A 25422-nucleotide genomic window follows, 5' to 3' on the forward strand; every position below is an offset into this window, starting at 1 on the left:
CCATGCAGTTCCCGCCAAAAGCCCCTGTCCTGGTTGGGTCTGTCACACTTACTGTCTCCCTTCATGTTGTAAAGCGCTGCACAAACTGTTGGCCCCATCATGTTTGATAATGATAATAATCTGTCCGTGCCACCATATGGACACTGTGTTGTCACTCACCTGATTGATGTAGGCTCTGGCAGGCAGAGGGTAATTCTTCCCATTAATGGATATGATCATGTCTGGAAGATGACTGATGGTGTCACAGTTCACATGATACTGAAACCAAAAGTTCAACAAATTTATTATTGGCAATCGTGCCGAATCCAGGAAAATCAAAAACACTGTGCATCCTATCTTCCACCATTCATGGTCATGTTCTCCGGTACTGAGGAACCCCCTCTATATCTCCTATCATCCACCATCCATGGTCATGTTCTCTGGTACTGAGGAACTCCCTCTATATCTCCTATCGTCCGCCATCCATGGTCATGTTCTCTGGTACTGAGGAACCCCCTCTATATCTCCTATCGTCCACCATCCATGGTCATGTTCTCCGGTACTGAGGAACCCCCTCTATATCTCCTATCGTCCACCATCCATGGTCATGTTCTCTGGTACTGAGGAACCCCCTCTATATCTCCTATCGTCCACCATCCATGGTCATGTTCTCCGGTACTGAGGAACCCCCTCTATATCTCCTATCGTCCACCATCCATGGTCATGTTCTCTGGTACTGAGGAACCCCCTCTATATCTCCTATCGTCCACCATCCATGGTCATGTTCTCCGGTACTGAGGAACTCCCTCTATATCTCCTATCGTCCACCATCCATGGTCATGTTCTCCGGTACTGAGGAACCCCCTCTATATCTCCTATCGTCCACCATCCATGGTCATGTTCTCTGGTACTGAGGAACTCCCTCTATATCTCCTATCGTCCACCATCCATGGTCATGTTCTCTGGTACTGAGGAACCCCTCTATATCTCCTATCGTCCACCATCCATGGTCATGTTCTCTGGTACTGAGGAACCCCTCTATATCTCCTATCGTCCACCATCCATGGTCATGTTCTCTGGTACTGAGGAACCCCTCTATATCTCCTATCGTCCACCATCCATGGTCATGTTCTCTGGTACTGAGGAACCCCCTCTATATCTCCTATCGTCCACCATCCATGGTCATGTTTTCTGGTACTGAAGAACTCCCTCTATATCTCCTATCGTCCCCCATCCATGGTCATGTTCTCTGGTACTGAGGAACTCCCTCTATATCTCCTATCATCCCCCATCCATGGTCATGTTCTCTGGTACTGAGGAACTCCCTCTATATCTCCTATCATCCACCATCCATGATCATGTTCTCTGGTACTGAGGAACCCCCTCTATATCTCCTATCGTCCGTCATCCATGGTCATGTTTTCTGGTACTGAAGAACTCCCTCTATATCTCCTATCGTCCCCCATCCATGGTCATGTTCTCTGGTACTGAGGAACTCCCTCTATATCTCCTATCATCCACCATCCATGGTCATGTTCTCTGGTACTGAGGAACCCCCTCTATATCTCCTATCGTCCACCATCCATGGTCATGTTCTCTGGTACTGAGAAACTGTCACGGTCCCTACCGTGTCTTTTAGATGGCCAGGCATGGTCACGCCCCCAAGTGGCTCTGGATGGTATTGAACTAATGACTGTTTGTTCTTGCTCCTGTTTCTTTACCCCTGAGCCACACCTCAGTTCTATTCTGCCTGCTTTCCAGCCATGCCTAGTTTTGCATACGTACTATGGGCAATTCTGTTTGTACCCGTCACTCTTGGATTAGCTGTGGCAGGTTACCTAATTAGCTGGGTATAAAGCACTGCCTCACTCTGAGGGCTTTGTCAGTTCAGTGTCACCAAAGGTACCTGTGTTCAAAGTAACAGTGTTCCAAGACTGACCCCGGCTTCTGACCCTGGCTTGTATTTTGTTTATGCTGACTTCTGGAATCCCGGACAACGGCTTTCTTTGATGATCCCTTGGCTTTTCCTGTCAAGCCCCCGTGCACAGGTTCACAGCCCAGGTAGCTTATCTCTTTGTTGCCGTGGGCTGTGTGTATTTGCAAGGGCCTACATCTCTGCACCATGGACTCCAACCTAGGTAAGCCCTCACAGAGACTCCCTCTCCTTTCTCCTCTTTTGTGTCATTCATGATTATCTCACTCCATCTCAATTTTTTACCTCCCTCCTCCACTCTACCTTCCTTTGTACATTCCCTCCACTGCCCATGTCCATGATAAGCTCCTCCTCTTCCCCCCCTAAAACCCCCAGTCCATGATCATCACCCCCTCCATCTCCCCTAAAACCCCCAGTCCATGATCATCACCCCCTCCGTCTCCCCTAAAACCCCCAGTCCATGATCATCACCCCCTCCGTCTCCCCTAAAACCCCCAGTCCATGATCATCACCCCCTCTGTCTCCCCTAAAACCCCTAGTCCATGATCACAACCCCCTCTGTCTCCCCTAAAACCCCTAGTCCATGATCACAACCCCCTCTGTCTCCCCTAAAACCCCCAGTCCATGATCACAACCCCCTCTGTCTCCCCTAAAACCCCCAGTCCATGATCAGCCCCTCTGTGTTCATTCATATAGGGAGAGATATGAGAAGGGTGTTCATTCATGTAGGAGAAGGGTGTTCATTCATGTGGGGGGTAGGAGAAGGGTGTTCATGTGGGGGGTAGGAGAAGGGTGTTTATGTAGGGGGTAGGAGAAGGGTGTTCATTCATGTAGGGGGTAGGAGAAGGGTGTTCATTCATGTGGGGGGTAGGAGAAGGGTGTTCATGTGGGGGGTAGGAGAAGGGTGTTCATGTGGGGGGTAGGAGAAGGGTGTTCATTCATGTGGGGGGTAGGAGAAGGGTGTTCATGTGGGAGGTAGGAGAAGGGTGTTCATGTGGGGGGTAGGAGAAGAGTGTTCATTCATGTGGGGGTAGGAGAAGGGTGATCATTCATGTAGGGGGTAGGAGAAGGGTGATCATTCATGTGGGGGTAGGAGAAGGGTGTTCATTCATGTGGGGGGTAGGAGAAGGGTGTTCATGTAGGGGGTAGGAGAAGGGTGTTCACTCATGTGCGGGTAGGAGAAGGGTGCTCATTCATGTAGGAGAAGGGTGTTCATTCATGTGGGGGGTAGGAGAAGGGTGATCATTTATGTAGGGGGTAGGAGAAGGGTGATCATTCATGTAGGGGGTAGGAGAAGGGTGATCATTCATGTGGGGGGTAGGAGAAGGGTGATCATTCATGTAGGGGGTAGGAGAAGGGTGATCATTCATGTAGGGGGTAGGAGAAGGGTGATCATTCATGTAGGGGGTAGGAGAAGGGTGATCAATTATGTGGGGGGTAGGAGAAGGGTGATCATTCATGTGGGGGGTAGGAGAAGGGTGATCATTCATGTGGGGGGTAGGAGAAGGGTGATCATTCATGTGGGGGTAGGAGAAGGGCGATCATTCATGTGGGGGGTAGGAGAAGGGTGATCATTCATGTAGGGGGTAGGAGAAGGATGCTCATTCATGTGTGGGGTAGGAGAAGGGTGATCATTCATGTGGGGGTAGGAGAAGGGTGATCATTCATGTAGGGGGTAGGAGAAGGGTGATCATTCATGTAGGGGGTAGGAGAAGGGTGATCATTCATGTAGGGGGTAGGAGAAGGGTGATCATTCATGTAGGGGGTAGGAGAAGGGTGATCATTCATGTAGGGGGTAGGAGAAGTGTGATCATTCATGTAGGGGGTAGGAAAAGGATGCTTATTCATGTAGGGGGTAGGAGAAGGGTGATCATTCATGTGGGGGGTAGGAGAAGGGTGATCATTCATGTGGGGGGTAGGAGAAGGGTGATCATTCATGTGGGGGGTAGGAGAAGGGTGATCATTCATGTAGGGGGTAGGAGAAGGGTGATCATTCATGTAGGGGGTAGGAGAAGGGTGATCATTCATGTGGGGGGTAGGAGAAGGGTGCTCATTCATGTGGGGGGTAGGAGAAGGGTGCTCATTCATGTGGGGGGTAGGAGAAGGGTGCTCATTCATGTGGGGGGTAGAAGAAGGGTGATCATTCATGTAGGGGGTAGGAGAAGGGTGATCATTCATGTGGGGGTAGGAGAAGGGTGATCATTCATGTGGGGGTAGGAGAAGGGTGATCATTCATGTGGGGGTAGGAGAAGGGTGATCATTCATGTGGGGGTAGGAGAAGGGTGCTCATTCATGTGGGGGGTAGGAGAAGGGTGCTCATTCATGTGGGGGGTAGGAGAAGGGTGATCATTCATGTAGGGGGTAGGAGAAGGGTGATCATTCATGTGGGGGGTAGGAGAAGGGTGATCATTCATGTAGGAGAAGGATGCTCATTCATGTGTGGGGTAGGAGAAGGGTGATCATTCATGTGGGGGTAGGAGAAGGGTGATCATTCATGTGGGGGTAGGAGAAGGGTGATCATTCATGTGGGGGTAGGAGAAGGGTGCTCATTCATGTGGGGGGTAGGAGAAGGGTGCTCATTCATGTGGGGGGTAGGAGAAGGGTGATCATTCATGTAGGGGGTAGGAGAAGGGTGATCATTTATGTGGGGGTAGGAGAAGGGTGATCATTCATGTGGGGGGTAGGAGAAGGGTGATCATTCATGTGGGGGGTAGGAGAAGGGTGATCATTCATGTGGGGGGTAGGAGAAGGGTGATCATTCATGTAGGGGGTAGGAGAAGGGTGATCATTCATGTAGGGGGTAGGAGAAGGGTGATCATTCATGTAGGGGATAGGAGAAGGGTGATCATTCATGTAGGGGGTAGGAGAAGGGTGATCATTCATGTAGGAGAAGGGTGATCATTCATGTGGGGGTAGGAGAAGGGTGCTCATTCATGTAGGGGGTAGGAGAAGGGTGCTCATTCATGTGGGGGTAGGAGAAGGGTGCTCATTCATGTGGGGGTAGGAGAAGGGTGATCATTCATGTGGGGGGTAGGAGAAGGGTGATCATTCATGTGTGGGGTAGGAGAAGGGTGATCATTCATGTGGGGGGTAGGAGAAGGGTGATCATTCATGTGGGGGGTAGGAGAAGGGTGATCATTCATGTGGGGGGTAGGAGAAGGGTGATCATTCATGTGGGGGGTAGGAGAAGGGTGATCATTCATGTGTGGGGTAGGAGAAGGGTGATCATTCATGTAGGGGGTAGAAGAAGGGTGCTCATTCATGTGGGGGTAGGAGAAGGGTGCTCATTCATGTGGGGGTAGGAGAAGGGTGATCATTCATGTGGTGGTAGGAGAAGGGTGATCATTCATGTAGGGGGTAGGAGAAGGGTGCTCATTCATGTGGGGGTAGCTTAGTCACCAGTCCGTATATGTCCGGTTTGGCTCCGATGGCTGTTTGGATCCCTCTGATGGCGTCTGGATGACCAGCGATGACGGAGGTTCCGGTGTCCACTATAGACTGACATCCCTCCAGACATCCCACCACCCGACCATCCATGGTGATGCTGGAGAGAGGAGAAGAGCAGAGGCCTTACTGACCTGTCTATAGAGATAGTCCTGGTCCATACTGACCTGTCTATAGAGACAGTCCTGGTCCATACTGGCCTGTCTATAGAGATAGTCCTGGTCCATACTGACCTGTCTATAGAGACAGTCCTGGTCCATACTGGCCTGTCTATAGAGACAGTCCTGGTCCATACTGACCTGTCTATAGAGACAGTCCTGGTCCATACTGGCCTGTCTATAGAGATAGTCCTAGTCCATACTGACCTGTCTATAGAGACAGTCCTGGTCCATACTGACCTGTCTATAGAGATAGTCCTGGTCCATACTGGCCTGTCTATAGAGATAGTCCTGGTCCATACTGGCCTGTCTATAGAGATAGTCCTGGTCCATACTGACCTGTCTATAGAGACAGTCCTGGTCCATACTGACCTGTCTATAGAGATAGTCCTGGTCCATACTGACCTGTCTATAGAGACAGTCCTGGTCCATACTGACCTGTCTATAGAGATAGTCCTGGTCCATACTGGCCTGTCTATAGAGATAGTCCTGGTCCATACTGACCTGTCTATAGATAGTCCTGGTCCATACTGACCTGTCTATAGAGACAGTCCTGGTCCATACTGGCCTGTCTATAGAGATAGTCCTGGTCCATACTGACCTGTCTATAGAGATAGTCCTGGTCCATACTGACCTGTCTATAGAGACAGTCCTGGTCCATACTGACTTGTCTATAGAGATAGTCCTGGTCCATACTGGCCTGTCTATAGAGATAGTCCTGGTCCATACTGACCTGTCTATAGATAGTCCTGGTCCATACTGACCTGTCTATAGAGACAGTCCTGGTCCATACTGGCCTGTCTATAGAGATAGTCCTGGTCCATACTGACCTGTCTATAGAGACAGTCCTGGTCCATACTGACCTGTCTATAGAGATAGTCCTGGTCCATACTGGCCTGTCTATAGAGATAGTCCTGGTCCATACTGACCTGTCTATAGAGACAGTCCTGGTCCATACTGACCTGTCTATAGAGACAGTCCTGGTCCATACTGGCCTGTCTATAGAGATAGTCCTGGTCCATACTGACCTGTCTATAGAGATAGTCCTGGTCCATACTGACCTGTATATAGAGATAGTCCTGGTCCATACTGACCTGTCTATAGAGATAGTCCTGGTCCATACTGACCTGTCTATAGAGATAGTCCTGGTCCATACTGACCTGTCTATAGAGATAGTCCTGGTCCATACTGACCTGTCTATAGAGACAGTCCTGGTCCATACTGACCTGTCTATAGAGATAGTCCTGGTCCATACTGGCCTGTCTATAGAGATAGTCCTGGTCCATACTGACCTGTCTATAGATAGTCCTGGTCCATACTGACCTGTCTATAGAGACAGTCCTGGTCCATACTGGCCTGTCTATAGAGATAGTCCTGGTCCATACTGACCTGTCTATAGAGATAGTCCTGGTCCATACTGACCTGTCTATAGAGACAGTCCTGGTCCATACTGACCTGTCTATAGAGATAGTCCTGGTCCATACTGGCCTGTCTATAGAGATAGTCCTGGTCCATACTGACCTGTCTATAGATAGTCCTGGTCCATACTGACCTGTCTATAGAGACAGTCCTGGTCCATACTGGCCTGTCTATAGAGATAGTCCTGGTCCATACTGACCTGTCTATAGAGACAGTCCTGGTCCATACTGACCTGTCTATAGAGATAGTCCTGGTCCATACTGGCCTGTCTATAGAGATAGTCCTGGTCCATACTGACCTGTCTATAGATAGTCCTGGTCCATACTGACCTGTCTATAGAGACAGTCCTGGTCCATACTGACCTGTCTATAGAGACAGTCCTGGTCCATACTGACCTGTCTATAGATAGTCCTGGTCCATACTGACCTGTCTATAGAGACAGTCCTGGTCCATACTGGCCTGTCTATAGAGACAGTCCTGGTCCATACTGGCCTGTCTATAGAGATAGTCCTGGTCCATACTGACCTGTCTATAGATAGTCCTGGTCCATACTGACCTGTCTATAGAGACAGTCCTGGTCCATACTGGCCTGTCTATAGAGACAGTCCTGGTCCATACTGACCTGTCTATAGAGACAGTCCTGGTCCATACTGGCCTGTCTATAGAGATAGTCCTGGTCCATACTGACCTGTCTATAGAGACAGTCCTGGTCCATACTGACCTGTCTATAGAGATAGTCCTGGTCCATACTGGCCTGTCTATAGAGATAGTCCTGGTCCATACTGGCCTGTCTATAGAGATAGTCCTGGTCCATACTGACCTGTCTATAGAGACAGTCCTGGTCCATACTGACCTGTCTATAGAGATAGTCCTGGTCCATACTGACCTGTCTATAGAGACAGTCCTGGTCCATACTGACCTGTCTATAGAGACAGTCCTGGTCCATACTGGCCTGTCTATAGAGATAGTCCTGGTCCTTACTGACCTGTCTATAGAGATAGTCCTGGTCCATACTGACCTGTCTATAGAGATAGTCCTGGTCCATACTGACCTGTCTATAGAGATAGTCCTGGTCCATACTGACCTGTCTATAGATAGTCCTGGTCCATACTGACCTGTCTATAGAGATAGTCCTGGTCCATACTGACCTGTCTATAGAGATAGTCCTGGTCCATACTGACCTGTCTATAGAGACAGTCCTGGTCCATACTGACCTGTCTATAGAGATAGTCCTGGTCCATACTGGCCTGTCTATAGAGATAGTCCTGGTCCATACTGACCTGTCTATAGATAGTCCTGGTCCATACTGACCTGTCTATAGAGACAGTCCTGGTCCATACTGGCCTGTCTATAGAGATAGTCCTGGTCCATACTGACCTGTCTATAGAGATAGTCCTGGTCCATACTGACCTGTCTATAGAGACAGTCCTGGTCCATACTGACCTGTCTATAGAGATAGTCCTGGTCCATACTGGCCTGTCTATAGAGATAGTCCTGGTCCATACTGACCTGTCTATAGATAGTCCTGGTCCATACTGACCTGTCTATAGAGACAGTCCTGGTCCATACTGGCCTGTCTATAGAGATAGTCCTGGTCCATACTGACCTGTCTATAGAGACAGTCCTGGTCCATACTGACCTGTCTATAGAGATAGTCCTGGTCCATACTGGCCTGTCTATAGAGATAGTCCTGGTCCATACTGACCTGTCTATAGATAGTCCTGGTCCATACTGACCTGTCTATAGAGACAGTCCTGGTCCATACTGACCTGTCTATAGAGACAGTCCTGGTCCATACTGGCCTGTCTATAGAGATAGTCCTGGTCCATACTGACCTGTCTATAGAGATAGCCCTGGTCCATACTGACCTGTCTATAGAGATAGTCCTGGTCCATACTGACCTGTCTATAGAGATAGTCCTGGTCCATACTGACCTGTCTATAGATAGTCCTGGTCCATACTGACCTGTCTATAGAGATAGTCCTGGTCCATACTGACCTGTCTATAGAGATAGTTCTGGTCCATACTGACCTGTCTATAGAGATAGTCCTGGTCCATACTGACCTGTCTATAGAGATAGTCCTGGTCCATACTGACCTGTCTATAGAGATAGTCCTGGTCCATACTGACCTGTCTATAGAGATAGTCCTGGTCCATACTGACCTGTCTATAGAGATAGTCCTGGTCCATACTGACCTGTCTATAAGAGATAGTCCTGGTCCATACTGACCTGTCTATAGAGATAGTCCTGGTCCATACTGACCTGTCTATAGAGATAGTCCTAGTCCATACTGACCTGTCTATACACATAGTCCTGGTCCATACTGACCTGACTATAGAGACAGTCCTGGTCCATACTGACCTGTCTATAGAGATAATCCTGGTCCATACTGACCTGTCTATAGATAGTCATGGTCCATACTGACCTGTCTATAGAGATAGTCCTGGTCCATACTGACCTGTCTATAGAGATAGTTCTGGTCCATACTGACCTGTCTATACACATAGTCCTGGTCCATACTGACCTGTCTATAGAGATAGTCCTGGTCCATACTGACCTGTCTATAGATAGTCCTGGTCCATACTGACCTGTCTATAGAGATAGTCCTGGTCCATACTGACCTGTCTATAGAGATAGTTCTGGTCCATACTGACCTGTCTATAGAGATAGTCCTGGTCCATACTGACCTGTCTATAGAGATAGTCCTGGTCCATACTGACCTGTCTATAGAGATAGTCCTAGTCCATACTGACCTGTCTATACACATAGTCCTAGTCCATACTGACCTGTCTATACACATAGTCCTGGTCCATACTGACCTGTCTATAAGAGATAGTCCTGGTCCATACTGACCTGTCTATAAGAGATAGTCCTGGTCCATACTGACCTGTCTATAAGAGATAGTCCTGGTCCATACTGACCTCCCTATAAGAGATAGTCCTGGTCCATACTGACCTGTCTATAGACATAGTCCTGGTCCATACTGACCTGCCTATAGACATAGTCCTGGTCCATACTGACCTGTCTATAAGAGATAGTCCTGGTCCATACTGACCTGTCTATAAGAGATAGTCCTGGTCCATACTGACCTGTCTATAGAGATAGTCCTGGTCCATACTGACCTGTCTATAAGAGATAGTCCTGGTCCATACTGACCTGTCTATAGACATAGTCCTGGTCCATACTGACCTGTCTATAAGAGATAGTCCTGGTCCATACTGACCTGTCTATAAGAGATAGTCCTGGTCCATACTGACCTGTCTATAGAGATAGTCCTGGTCCATACTGACCTGTCTATAAGAGATAGTCCTGGTCCATACTGACCTGTCTATAAGAGATAGTCCTGGTCCATACTGACCTGTCTATAAGAGATAGCCCTGGTCCATACTAACCTGTCTATAGACATAGTCCTGGTCCATACTGACCTGTCTATAGAGATAGTCCTGGTCCATACTGACCTGTCTATAGAGATAGTCCTGGTCCATACTGACCTGTCTATAAGAGATAGTCCTGGTCCATGCTGACCTGTCTATAAGAGATAGTCCTGGTCCATACTGACCTCCCTATAAGAGATAGTCCTGGTCCATACTGACCTCCCTATAAGAGATAGTCCTGGTCCATACTGACCTCCCTATAAGAGATAGTCCTGGTCCATACTGACCTGTCTATAGACATAGTCCTGGTCCATACTGACCTGTCTATAAGGGATAGGCCTGGTCCATACTGACCTGTCTATAAGGGATAGGCCTGGTCCATACTGACCTGTCTATTGTGATCTGCCAGTATTTCTGTTCTGTGACCGGCACCCAGTGCAGATTTCCGGAGTACAGAGAGTCGTCAATTCCGCCAAATACAACAACGCCTCCACTTCCCCTGAAAGACAACAAACCCAATTCATTCATTACCTGGGAGGAGCTCATGGGTAGGGATGAGCTTCGTGTTCGAGTCGAACGTACGTTCGACTCGAACATTGGCCGTTCGGCCGTTCGCCGAATTCCGAACGTTTTGGCCGTTCGCGTCAAAATTCGAGTGACGCGCGCGCGGACCACAATGCACTGCGTTGGCGCAGTGCATTGCTGCCCGATGATTGGCCAAGCATGCACTGTGACCCCGCATGCTTGGCCAATCGCAGCGCCGGCAGCGAGGAGAGCCATGATTGGCCACAGGCATCCTGCCTGTGGCCAATCATAGCTCAGGCTGTGTAGTGCACGCCCCACACTATATAAGGCCGCCTTTAAGGCGGCCTCGTGTAGTGTGTTACTTTGCATCTGAAGCAGTGGGTGTTCTGTGTACCTTCAACACAGTACACACCAATCGTTTTTGGCTGATTTCCTATCTTGCTGCTGTGTAGTGGTTGTTGTCTGTGCCCTGACTGCAGTATACACCACTATATTCACCTCACCTATATAGCTAGTGATCTAGCTTTAACCACTTAACAACTGCCCATTGCCGATTAACGGCTTCAGGGCGGTTGTTTAACTCAGAGAGGCCGTTAATTAACGGCCTCCCAGAATTCTGCTCTCGCGTGCCCCGAGGTGTGCGCACTCGAGAGCATCCGTGACCGCCTGGTCCATGGGACCCGGCGCATCACGGTAAACGGCCGCTCATAGCGGCCGTTTACCACGTGATTGCTCCGTCAAATGACGGAGTGATCACTTGGAAACAAACCGGCGTCATGTTATGACGCCTGTTCCTACCTCCCCTTTCTGTACAGATCGGTACAGCGGAGGGGAAAGAGATCGGTGTCAGCAGCGATGTGGGCTGCATCTGCAGTGCCCACATCGCTGCTCACCGAATTTAACCCCTCAATTCCCTGCCAATACTCTGCAATACCAGTGCATACTCTGCAGTACCCTGCCATTACTCTGCAGTACCCCGCCATTACTCTGCAGTACCCCGCCATTACTCTGCAGTGCAGTACCCCGCCATTACTCTGCAGTGCAGTACCCTGCCATTACTCTGCAGTGCAGTACCCTGCCATTACTCTGTAGTACCCCGCCATTACTCTGCAGTGCAGTACCCCGCCATTACTCTGCAGTGCAGTACCCTGCCATTACTCTGCAGTGCAGTACCCCGCCATTACTCTGCAGTACCCCGCCATTACTCTGCAGTGCAGTACCCCGCCATTACTCTGCAGTACAGTACCCCGCCATTACTCTGCAGTGCAGTACCCTGCCATTACTCTGCAGTGCAGTACCCCGCCATTACTCTGTAGTACCCCGCCAATACCCCGCCAATACTCTGTAATACCCTGCCATAAATTGCCATACCCAGCCATACTCAGAGATACCCAGCCATACTCGGTGATACCCTGAAATACCCAGCCATAGACGCCCCCCACCCCTCACCGCCCTCCGGTGCTTCTACCAACTCGCCAGTACGATCAAAGCCAGAATCTTTTTTTTATTTTTTATTTCAGGCTTCCCAGCCTAGAGGTGAGATGTGGGGTCATATTGACCCCCCAGATTTCACTGTAAAGAGGACCTGTCACCCCATATTCCTATTACAAGGGATGTTTACATTTCTTGTAATAGGAATAAAAGTGATCAAAAATATATTTTTGGGAAAAAAAATGTCAAACTAAAATAAATAAAGTAAAATGAACAATAAAAAAATAAAATAAAAATTAAAGTGCCCATGTCCCCATGTGCTCGCATGTGCCACACATGTGAGGTATCGCCGAGAATGTTAGAGCGAGAGCAATAATTCTAGTCCTAGACCTCCTCTGCAACTCAAAACATGTAACCAGTAAAAAAATATTTAAAGCGTTGCCTATGGGGATTTTTTAAGTAGCGACGTTTGGCGCCATTCCACGGGCATGTGCAATTTTGAAGAGTGACATGTTTGATATCTATTTACTCAGCATAACTTCATCTTTCACTTTATGCAAACATTGGGCTAACAAGTGGTTAATAATAGAGCTTGCAGTCAGTAGTGTTAGGAGATAGTGCGTGCTGTCTGCGTGCTCTGTACCCAGTACATACCGCTATAATATAGGGCAGGCCCCTACTTTCAAACATCCAACTTACAAACATCTCCTACTTGCAAACGCAAGGAGACAGCAGCAAGTGAGATGAAAAAAGATGGACGACAAAACAAATTATACAGGGGTGATAACCCTTCCCTATGTTTTCCAAAAAGCTTAAAGATAGTTTTTTTGACTGGAGCTACACTTTAAAAATGTACCGGTTGAAAATGACAAACAGATTCAACTTAACACAACAAACCTACACAGTCCCTGTCTTGTTTGCACCGCCTGTATACTGCTGTTCTGAGTATATAGGGCCTGGGGGCCACACGCATTTCCTTTTTTTAATATGGGTACGGGGTTCCCCTTAATATGCGTACAAGACCCAAATAGGCTGGTAATGGGCAGGGAGGGCTACCCATGCCATGTTTCTCAATGATTTTCAACCATATTGCAGGAACCAGATATAACATTAAAACCGCAAGCAGTTTTAAATGGTGTTATTTCCGTTTAATGTCATTTTGTGCAGGGACTGTTCTAAACACGGGAAACACGTGGCACTTCACAGGCATACTACAGACACCCTGCAGGCACCATATTTAAAGGAATATTTCACTTTTTTTTTTTTCACTTTAATCGTCATTAAAATCAGTGCTCCCGCCAAAACGGTAGTTTTTAAAACTTTTTTTTGCAGTGACCCATGTCCCCTGAGGCAGGAGGCAGGTCGCCAAACCCTTTTTAGGACACTATCTTGCATATTAGCCGTTAAAATGAGCACTTTCCAATTCGAACGTTCGAGTCCCATAGACTTCAATGGGGTTCTAACGTTCGTACCGAACGCGGGGGTCGTTCGCCAGTTCTGGTGCGAACCGAACCGGGGGGTGTTCGGCTCATCCCTACTCATGGGATAAAAAGGGTGATATTCCAAACTTCCTCATTCCACAATATATTTTCTCTATTCCACTCTTCCTTTATCCAGTGCCCAGGCAATGATGAGAAATTGTGTCCCATCCCCCTTATGTATTTATACATGGAGATCATATCCCCCCTTATGTATTTATACATGGAGATCATATCCCCCCTTATGTATTTATACATGGAGATCATATCCCCCCCCTTATGTATTTATACATGGAGATCATATCCCCCCTTATGTATTTATACATGGAGATCCTATCCCCCTTATGTATTTATACATGGAGATCATATCCCCCCTTATGTATATATACATGGAGATCATATCCCCCTTATGTATTTATACATGGAGATCATATCCCCCCTTATGTATTTATACATGGAGATCATATCCCCCCCTTATGTATTTATACATGGTGATCATATCCCCCCCTTATGTATTTATACATGGAGATCATATCCCCCTTATGTTTTTATACATGGAGATCATATCCCCCCTTATGTATTTATACATGGAGATCATATCCCCCTTATGTATTTATACATGGAGATCATATCCCCCCCTTATGTATTTATACATGGTGATCATATCCCCCCCTTATGATTTATACATGGAGATCATATCCCCCCTTATGTATTTATACATGGAGATCATATCCCCCCCTTATGTATTTATACATGGAGATCATATCCCCCCCTTATGTATTTTTAGCATGGAGATCATATCCCCCCCTTATGTATTTATACATGGAGATCATATCCCCCCTTATGTATTTATACATGGAGATCATATCCCCCCTTATGTATTTATACATGGAGATCATATCCCCCTTATGTATTTATACATGGAGATCATATCCCCCCTTATGTATTTATACATGGAGATCATATCCCCCCTTATGTATTTATACATGGAGATCATATCCCCCCTTATGTATTTATACATGGAGATCATATCCCCCCTTATGTATTTATACATGGAGATCATATCCCCCCTTATGTATTTATACATGGAGATCATATCCCCCCCTTATGTATTTATACATGGAGATCATATCCCCCCTTATGTATTTATACATGGAGATCATATCCCCCCTTATGTATTTATACATGGAGATCATATCCCCCCTTATGTATTTATACATGGAGATCATATCCCCCCTTATGTATTTATACATGGAGATCATATCCCCCTTATGTATTTATACATGGAGATCATATCCCCCCTTATGTATTTATACATGGAGATCATATCCCCCCTTATGTATTTATACATGGAGATCATATCCCCCCTTATGTATTTATACATGGAGATCATATCCCCCCTTATGTATTTATACATGGAGATCATATCCCCCCTTATGTATTTATACATGGAGATCATATCCCCCCTTATGTATTTATACATGGAGATCATATCCCCCCTTATGTATTTATACATGGAGATCATATCCCCCCTTATGTATTTATACATGGAGATCATATCCCCCCTTATGTATTTATACATGGAGTCACATCCCCCCTTATGTATTTATACATGGAGATCATATCCCCCTTATGTATTTATACATGGAGATCATATCCCCCCTTATGTATTTATACATGGAGATCATATCCCCCTTATGTATTTATACATGGAGATCATATCCCCCTTATGTATTTATACATGGAGATCATATCCCCCCTTATGTATTTATACATGGAGATCATATCCCCCCTTATGTATTTATACATGGAGATCATATCCCCCTTATGTATTTATACATGGAGATCATATCCCCCCTTATGTATTTATACATGGAGATCATATCCCCCTTATGTATTTATACATGGAGATCATATCCCCCTTATGTATTTATACATGGAGATCATATCCCCCTTATGTATTTATACATGGAGATCATATCCCCCTTATGTATTTATACATGGAGATCATATCCCCCCCTTATGTATTTATACATGGAGATCATATCCCCCTTATGTATTTATACATGGAGATCATATCCCCCCTTATGTATTTATACATGGAGATCATATCCCCCCTTATGTATTTATACATGGAGATCATATCCCCCTTATGTATTTATACATGGAGATCATATCCCCCTTATATATTTATACATGGAGATCATATCCCCCTTATGTATTTATACATGGAGATCATATCCCCCCCTTATGTATTTATACATGGAGATCATATCCCCCCCTTATGTATTTATACATGGAGATCATATCCCCCTTATGAATTTATACATGGAGATCATATCCCCCCTTATGTATTTATACATGGAGATCATATCCCCCCCTTATGTATTTATACATGGAGATCATACCCCCCCCCTTATGTATTTATACATGGAGATCATATCCCCCCTTATGTATTTATATATGGAGATCATATCCCCCCTTATGTATTTATACATGGAGATCATATCCCCCCCTTATGTATTTATACATGGAGATCATATCCCCCCTTATGTATTTATACATGGAGATCATATCCCCCCTTATGTATTTATACATGGAGATCATATCCCCCCTTATGTATTTATACATGGAGATCATATCCCCCCCTTATGTATTTATACATGGAGATCATACCCCTCCCCCTTATGTATTTATACATGGAGATCATATCCCCCCCTTATATATTTATACATGGAGATCATATCCCCCCCTTATGTATTTATACAGAGCTCCTCCACATCCCCCCCACCCCCATTACCCAATACAAAGCTTCCCCCTCCTCCCACACTCCCCTTGGTACAGAGCTCCTCTCCCACATCACCCACCGCACCCCCAGTACAGAGCTTCCCCCTCCTCCCAAGAAGGGAAGTAGAGAAGAGGGGTGAAGAAAGAGAATTTGAGAGAGAGGACCTAACCCCGGAGATAGTAGGGACCTGACTTACATCATTACATTTAGTTCTTGTGATTACGTTTGGTTTTGGTTGGTTCCTCCTGTCTTCTGAAGGCTTCCAAAATGTAGTGGGTGGGTGAGTCAAATGAGCAGCTTGAATATTTATGTGGCTCCAGCCAATCCCTGGTGGAGTGTGCCCAGATGGTGGCTGGGAAGGGGCATAAATCATTTGGAGCCTGAGTGAGCAGTTTTCTTTTCCAGGAGAAGTTCTGACTGCTGCCCTTCTACCTCTAGTCTCATTGAGGTCCCAGCCATGCACAGCTGGGGGGTCTAACCTGCTGCAATTTCTTTTGAAGAGATGAGTTTCAATAGGGATCCTGTATGGAAGCTTTTACTGCTGAGATTGTAGGGAGTGTGGAGGGAGGCCTCCAAGTCTCAGGAACACGGAGTGCACACCGTCCCAGGGTACACACCAGAGGGACACGGAGTGCACACCAGAGGGAACCGGAGTGCACACCAGAGAGACACGGAGCGCACACCAGAGGGACACGGAGTGCACACCAGAGAGACACGGAGCGCACACCAGGGAGACACGGAGTGCACACCAGAGAGAGACACGGAGTGCACACCAGAGGGAACCGGAGCGCACACCAGAGAGACACGGAGCGCACACCAGAGAGACACGGAGCGCACACCAGAGGGACACGGAGTGCACACCAGAGAGAGACACGGAGTGCACACCGTCCCAGGGTACACACCAGAGGGACACGGAGTGCACACCAGAGGGACACGGAGTGCACACCAGAGGGACACGGAGTGCACACCAGAGGGAACCGGAGTGCACACCAGAGAGACACGGAGCGCACACCAGAGGGACACGGAGTGCACACCAGAGGGAACCGGAGTGCACACAAGAGAGACACGGAGCGCACACCAGAGGGACACGGAGTGCACACCAGAGAGAGACACGGAGTGCACACCGTCCCAGGGTACACACCAGAGGGACACGGAGTGCACACCAGAGGGACACGGAGTGCACACAAGAGAGACATGGAGCGCACACCAGGGAGACACGGAGTACACACCAGAGAGACACGGAGCGCACACCAGAGGGACACGGAGCGCACACCAGAGAGACACGGAGTGCACACCAGCGGGACACGGAGTGCACACCAGAGAGACACGGAGTGCACACCAGAGAGACACGGAGTGCACACCAGGGAGACACGGAGTACACACCAGAGGGACACGGAGTGCACACCAGAGAGACACGGAGTGCACACCAGGGAGACACGGAGTGCACACCAGGGAGACACGGAGTACACACCAGAGGGACACGGAGTGCACACCAGAGAGACACGGAGTACACACCAGAGGGACACGGAGTGCACACCAGAGAGACACGGAGTGCACACCAGGGAGACACGGAGTGCACACCAGGGAGACACGGAGTGCACACCAGGGGGACACGGAGTGCACACCAGAGGGACAAGGAGTACACACCAGAGGGACACGGAGTGCACACCAGAGAGACACGGAGTGCACACCAGGGAGACACGGAGTACACACCAGAGGGACACGGAGTGCACACCAGAGAGACACGGAGTGCACACCAGAGGGACACGGAGTACACACCAGAGGGACACGGAGTGCACACCAGAGAGACACGGAGTGCACACCAGAGAGACATGGAGTGCACACCAGGGAGACACGGAGTACACACCAGAGGGACACGGAGTGCACACCAGAGAGACACGGAGCGCACACCAGAGAGACACGGAGTGCACACCAGAGGGACACGGAGTGCACACCAGAGGGACACGGAGTGCACACCAGAGAGAGACACAGAGCGCACACCAGAGAGACACGGAGCGCACACCAGAGAGACACGGAGCGCACACCAGAGGGACACGGAGCGCTCACCAGAGAGAGACACGGAGCGCACACCAGAGAGGCACGGAGCGCACACCAGAGAGACACGGAGCGCACACCAGAGAGAGACACGGAGCGCACACCAGAGAGACACGGAGTGCACACCAGAGAGACACGGAGCGCACACCAGAGAGAGACACGGAGCGCACACCAGAGAGACACGGAGCGCACACCAGAGAGACACGGAGCGCACACCAGAGGGACACGGAGCGCACACCAGAGAGACACGGAGCGCACACCAGAGAGACACGGAGCGCACACCAGAGAGACACGGAGCGCACACCAGAGAGACACGGAGCGAACACCAGAGAGACACGGAGCGAACACCAGAGAGACACGGAGCGCACACCAGAGAGACACGGAGCGAACACCAGAGAGACACGGAGCGCACACCAGAGAGACATGGAGCGCACACCAGAGAGACACGGAGTGCACACCAGAGAGACATGGAGCGCACACCAGAGAGACACGGAGCGAACACCAGAGAGACACGGAGTGCACACCAGAGAGACACGGAGCGCACACCAGAGAGACACGGAGTGCACACCAGAGAGAGGGGTCCTAGTATCTGTGGCTGCTGTTAACCCCTTGTGCACTAATACTAAGGCTTGCCTGACCTGGAGCATTACTTATGATGTGCCAGTCTTGTCCATTTCTTTGCTACTGTTGAAGGGACTGTGCTAGGAAGTATCGGCAAAGAGAAGAGAGCCCCATCCAAGATATTCTGCAATGAGCTTTAAAAAGGAAACCTAGGCAGTTTACTGAGCCAGAGTAGTGAATGTTGCCGATTGCCTGGCTGCTGCTACACAAGCTGGGGTTAGTGCCACACAGTGATATTTTATACATTTTGGAATGCACTTTTTTTTTTTTAAAACAATCTACTGAGCTGAAGTGTATTTCACATCTTCACAGCTCTTACTATGAAGAAGCCTTTCCGTATTTCTCAAGGTTAAATCTTGGAAAGTCCAAGACAGATAAGAAGCCAGGGGCTTGCAGCACTTTGCTTATAACTCAAATACAGTTTCCAGTAGTAATATGGGGCTCTAGGCGCTACCTATATCAAACCAGATATTTTAATTCAATCCGTACTTAGTGGAACTAAAAACTATTCTATGTCAATCGTAATATACAAATTACACTCCCTAGTCATTTATACACCAGATCACTATGTAGAATGTATATATATATATATATATATATATATATATATATATATACTAGGGGTGATAGCCCAAGAAAGGCAGTAAGGAGAGGGAGAGAAGAGGGGGGGAGGGGGAGATTAGGAACCAAGGTCCCTACCAGGAGACCCCTCAGTGGTGATTACCAGACATATCCTGTATACCCACCTTCACCTCCTCACTGACCAGAACCACCACCTTCATCTCCTCACTGACCAGAACCCCCACCTTCATCTCCTCACTGACCAGAACCCCCACCTTCATCTCCTCACTGACCAGAATCACCACCTTCATCTCCTCACTGACCAGAACCACCACCTTCATCTCCTCACTGACCAGAATCACCCCCTTCATCTCCTCACTGACCAGAACCACCACCTTCATCTCCTCACTGACCAGAACCACCCCCTTCATCTCCTCACTGACCAGAACCACCCCCTTCATCTCCTCACTGACCAGAACCACCACCTTCATCTCCTCACTGACCAGAACCACCACCTTCATCTCCTCACTGACCAGAACCCCCACCTTCATCTCCTCACTGACCAGAACCACCCCCTTCATCTCCTCACTGACCAGAATCACCACCTTCATCTCCTCACTGACCAGAACCACCCCCTTCATCTCCTCACTGACCAGAATCACTCCCTTCATCTCCTCACTGACCAGAACCACCCCCTTCATCTCCTCACTGACCAGAACCACCCCCTTCATCTCCTCACTGACCAGAATCACCCCCTTCATCTCCTCACTGACCAGAACCACCACCTTCATCTCCTCACTGACCAGAACCACCCCCTTCATCTCCTCACTGACCAGAATCACCCCCTTCATCTCCTCACTGACCAGAACCACCACCTTCATCTCCTCACTGACCAGAACCACCCCCTTCATCTCCTCACTGACCAGAACCACCCCCTTCATCTCCTCACTGACCAGAACCACCACCTTCATCTCCTCACTGACCAGAACCACCACCTTCATCTCCTCACTGACCAGAACCCCCACCTTCATCTCCTCACTGACCAGAATCACCCCCTTCATCTCCTCACTGACCAGAACCACCACCTTCATCTCCTCACTGACCAGAACCACCCCCTTCATCTCCTCACTGACCAGAACCACCCCCTTCATCTCCTCACTGACCAGAACCACCACCTTCATCTCCTCACTGACCAGAACCACCACCTTCATCTCCTCACTGACCAGAACCCCCACCTTCATCTCCTCACTGACCAGAACCACCCCCTTCATCTCCTCACTGACCAGAATCACCACCTTCATCTCCTCACTGACCAGAATCACTCCCTTCATCTCCTCACTGACCAGAACCACCCCCTTCATCTCCTCACTGACCAGAACCCCCACCTTCATCTCCTCACTGACCAGAACCACCCCCTTCATCTCCTCACTGACCAGAACCACCACCTTCATCTCCTCACTGACCAGAACCCCCACCTTCATCTCCTCACTGACCAGAATCACCCCCTTCATCTCCTCACTGACCAGAACCCCCACCTTCATCTCCTCACTGACCAGAACCCCCACCTTCATCTCCTCACTGACCAGAACCACCACCTTCATCTCCTCACTGACCAGAACCACCACCTTCATCTCCTCACTGACCAGAACCACCACCTTCATCTCCTCACTGACCAGAACCACCACCTTCATCTCCTCACTGACCAGAACCACCACCTTCATCTCCTCACTGACCAGAATCACCCCCTTCATCTCCTCACTGACCAGAACCCCCACCTTCATCTCCTCACTGACCAGAACCCCCACCTTCATCTCCTCACTGACCAGAACCACCACCTTCATCTCCTCACTGACCAGAATCACCCCCTTCATCTCCTCACTGACCAGAACCACCACCTTCATCTCCTCACTGACCAGAACCACCCCCTTCATCTCCTCACTGACCAGAACCACCCCCTTCATCTCCTCACTGACCAGAACCACCACCTTCATCTCCTCACTGACCAGAACCACCACCTTCATCTCCTCACTGACCAGAACCCCCACCTTCATCTCCTCACTGACCAGAACCACCCCCTTCATCTCCTCACTGACCAGAATCACCACCTTCATCTCCTCACTGACCAGAATCACTCCCTTCATCTCCTCACTGACCAGAACCACCCCCTTCATCTCCTCACTGACCAGAACCACCCCCTTCATCTCCTCACTGACCAGAATCACCCCCTTCATCTCCTCACTGACCAGAACCACCACCTTCATCTCCTCACTGACCAGAACCACCCCCTTCATCTCCTCACTGACCAGAATCACCCCCTTCATCTCCTCACTGACCAGAACCACCACCTTCATCTCCTCACTGACCAGAACCACCCCCTTCATCTCCTCACTGACCAGAACCACCCCCTTCATCTCCTCACTGACCAGAACCACCACCTTCATCTCCTCACTGACCAGAACCACCACCTTCATCTCCTCACTGACCAGAACCCCCACCTTCATCTCCTCACTGACCAGAATCACCCCCTTCATCTCCTCACTGACCAGAACCACCACCTTCATCTCCTCACTGACCAGAACCACCCCCTTCATCTCCTCACTGACCAGAACCACCCCCTTCATCTCCTCACTGACCAGAACCACCACCTTCATCTCCTCACTGACCAGAACCACCACCTTCATCTCCTCACTGACCAGAACCCCCACCTTCATCTCCTCACTGACCAGAACCACCCCCTTCATCTCCTCACTGACCAGAATCACCACCTTCATCTCCTCACTGACCAGAATCACTCCCTTCATCTCCTCACTGACCAGAACCACCCCCTTCATCTCCTCACTGACCAGAACCCCCACCTTCATCTCCTCACTGACCAGAACCACCCCCTTCATCTCCTCACTGACCAGAACCACCACCTTCATCTCCTCACTGACCAGAACCCCCACCTTCATCTCCTCACTGACCAGAATCACCCCCTTCATCTCCTCACTGACCAGAACCCCCACCTTCATCTCCTCACTGACCAGAACCCCCACCTTCATCTCCTCACTGACCAGAACCACCACCTTCATCTCCTCACTGACCAGAACCACCACCTTCATCTCCTCACTGACCAGAACCACCACCTTCATCTCCTCACTGACCAGAACCACCACCTTCATCTCCTCACTGACCAGAACCACCACCTTCATCTCCTCACTGACCAGAATCACCCCCTTCATCTCCTCACTGACCAGAACCCCCACCTTCATCTCCTCACTGACCAGAACCCCCACCTTCATCTCCTCACTGACCAGAACCACCACCTTCATCTCCTCACTGACCAGAACCACCACCTTCACCTCCTCACTGACCAGAACCACCCCCTTCACCTCCTCACTGACCAGAACCACCACCTTCATCTCCTCACTGACCAGAACCACCACCTTCATCTCACTGACCAGAATCACTCCCTTCATCTCCTCACTGACCAGAACCACCACCTTCACCTCCTCACTGACCAGAACCACCACCTTCACCTCCTCACTGACCAGAACCACCACCTTCATCTCCTCACTGACCAGAATCACCACCTTCATCTCCTCACTGACCAGAACCACCACCTTCATCTCCTCACTGACCAGAACCACCACCTTCACCTCCTCACTGACCAGAACCACCACCTTCATCTCCTCACTGACCAGAACCACCACCTTCATCTCCTCACTGACCAGAACCACCACCTTCACCTCCTCACTGACCAGAACCACCACCTTCATCTCCTCACTGACCAGAATCACCACCTTCATCTCCTCACTGACCAGAATCACCACCTTCATCTCCTCACTGACCAGAACCCCCACCTTCATCTCCTCACTGACCAGAATCACCCCCTTCATCTCCTCACTGACCAGAACCCCCACCTTCATCTCCTCACTGACCAGAACCCCCACCTTCATCTCCTCACTGACCAGAACCACCACCTTCATCTCCTCACTGACCAGAACCACCACCTTCATCTCCTCACTGACCAGAACCACCACCTTCATCTCCTCACTGACCAGAACCACCACCTTCATCTCCTCACTGACCAGAACCCCCACCTTCATCTCCTCACTGACCAGAACCACCCCCTTCATCTCCTCACTGACCAGAACCACCACCTTCATCTCCTCACTGACCAGAACCACCCCCTTCATCTCCTCACTGACCAGAACCACCCCCTTCATCTCCTCACTGACCAGAACCACCACCTTCATCTCCTCACTGACCAGAACCACCACCTTCATCTCCTCACTGACCAGAACCACCCCCTTCATCTCCTCACTGACCAGAACCACCACCTTCATCTCCTCACTGACCAGAACCACCCCCTTCATCTCCTCACTGACCAGAACCACCACCTTCATCTCCTCACTGACCAGAACCACCACCTTCATCTCCTCACTGACCAGAATCACTCCCTTCATCTCCTCACTGACCAGAACCACCACCTTCATCTCCTCACTGACCAGAACCACCCCCTTCATCTCCTCACTGACCAGAACCACCACCTTCATCTCCTCACTGACCAGAACCACCACCTTCATCTCCTCACTGACCAGAGCCACCACCTTCATCTCCTCACTGACCAGAACCACCCCCTTCATCTCCTCACTGACCAGAACCACCACCTTCATCTCCTCACTGACCAGAACCACCACCTTCATCTCCTCACTGACCAGAATCACTCCCTTCATCTCCTCACTGACCAGAACCACCACCTTCATCTCCTCACTGACCAGAATCACTCCCTTCATCTCCTCACTGACCAGAATCACCCCCTTCACCTCCTCACTGACCAGAATCACCCCCTTCATCTCCTCACTGACCAGAATCACTCCCTTCATCTCCTCACTGACCAGAATCACTCCCTTCATCTCCTCACTGACCAGAATCCCCCCCTTCACCTCCTCACTGACCAGAATCACTCCCTTCATCTCCTCACTGACCAGAATCACCCCCTTCACCTCCTCACTGACCAGAATCACTCCCTTCATCTCCTCACTGACCAGAACCACCACCTTCATCTCCTCACTGACCAGAATCACTCCCTTCATCTCCTCACTGACCAGAACCACCACCTTCATCTCCTCACTGACCAGAATCACTCCCTTCATCTCCTCACTGACCAGAATCACCCCCTTCACCTCCTCACTGACCAGAATCACTCCCTTCATCTCCTCACTGACCAGAACCACCCCCTTCATCTCCTCACTGACCAGAATCACTCCCTTCATCTCCTCACTGACCAGAACCACCACCTTCATCTCCTCACTGACCAGAATCACTCCCTTCATCTCCTCACTGACCAGAATCACCCCCTTCATCTCCTCACTGACCAGAACCACCCCCTTCATCTCCTCACTGACCAGAACCCCCACCTTCATCTCCTCACTGACCAGAACCACCCCCTTCATCTCCTCACTGACCAGAACCACCACCTTCATCTCCTCACTGACCAGAACCCCCACCTTCATCTCCTCACTGACCAGAATCACCCCCTTCATCTCCTCACTGACCAGAACCCCCACCTTCATCTCCTCACTGACCAGAACCCCCACCTTCATCTCCTCACTGACCAGAACCACCACCTTCATCTCCTCACTGACCAGAACCACCACCTTCATCTCCTCA

At 49.4% G+C, this 25422-nt stretch overlaps 1 protein-coding gene across 1 annotated transcript in view; it reads right to left on the reverse strand.

The window, feature by feature from the left end:
• The window catches only part of LOC143975969 (pepsin A-like), a 69528-nt gene that overhangs the window by 35181 nt on the left and 8925 nt on the right, over positions 1–25422 (reverse strand). The window contains exons 6-8 of the mRNA XM_077478498.1: positions 10697–10807; positions 5312–5456; positions 160–258 (exon numbers count right to left, since the gene is read on the reverse strand). Coding sequence (XP_077334624.1) covers positions 160–258; positions 5312–5456; positions 10697–10807 — 355 coding nt within the window. The remainder of the gene's footprint in view (positions 1–159; positions 259–5311; positions 5457–10696; positions 10808–25422) is intronic.

The sequence above is a fragment of the Lithobates pipiens genome, unplaced genomic scaffold (genome assembly GCF_037356315.1).
Source record: "Lithobates pipiens isolate NorthernLeopardFrog02 unplaced genomic scaffold, aLitPip1_a1.2 Scaffold_13, whole genome shotgun sequence".
In the NCBI taxonomy this organism is placed as follows: domain Eukaryota; kingdom Metazoa; phylum Chordata; class Amphibia; order Anura; family Ranidae; genus Lithobates; species Lithobates pipiens.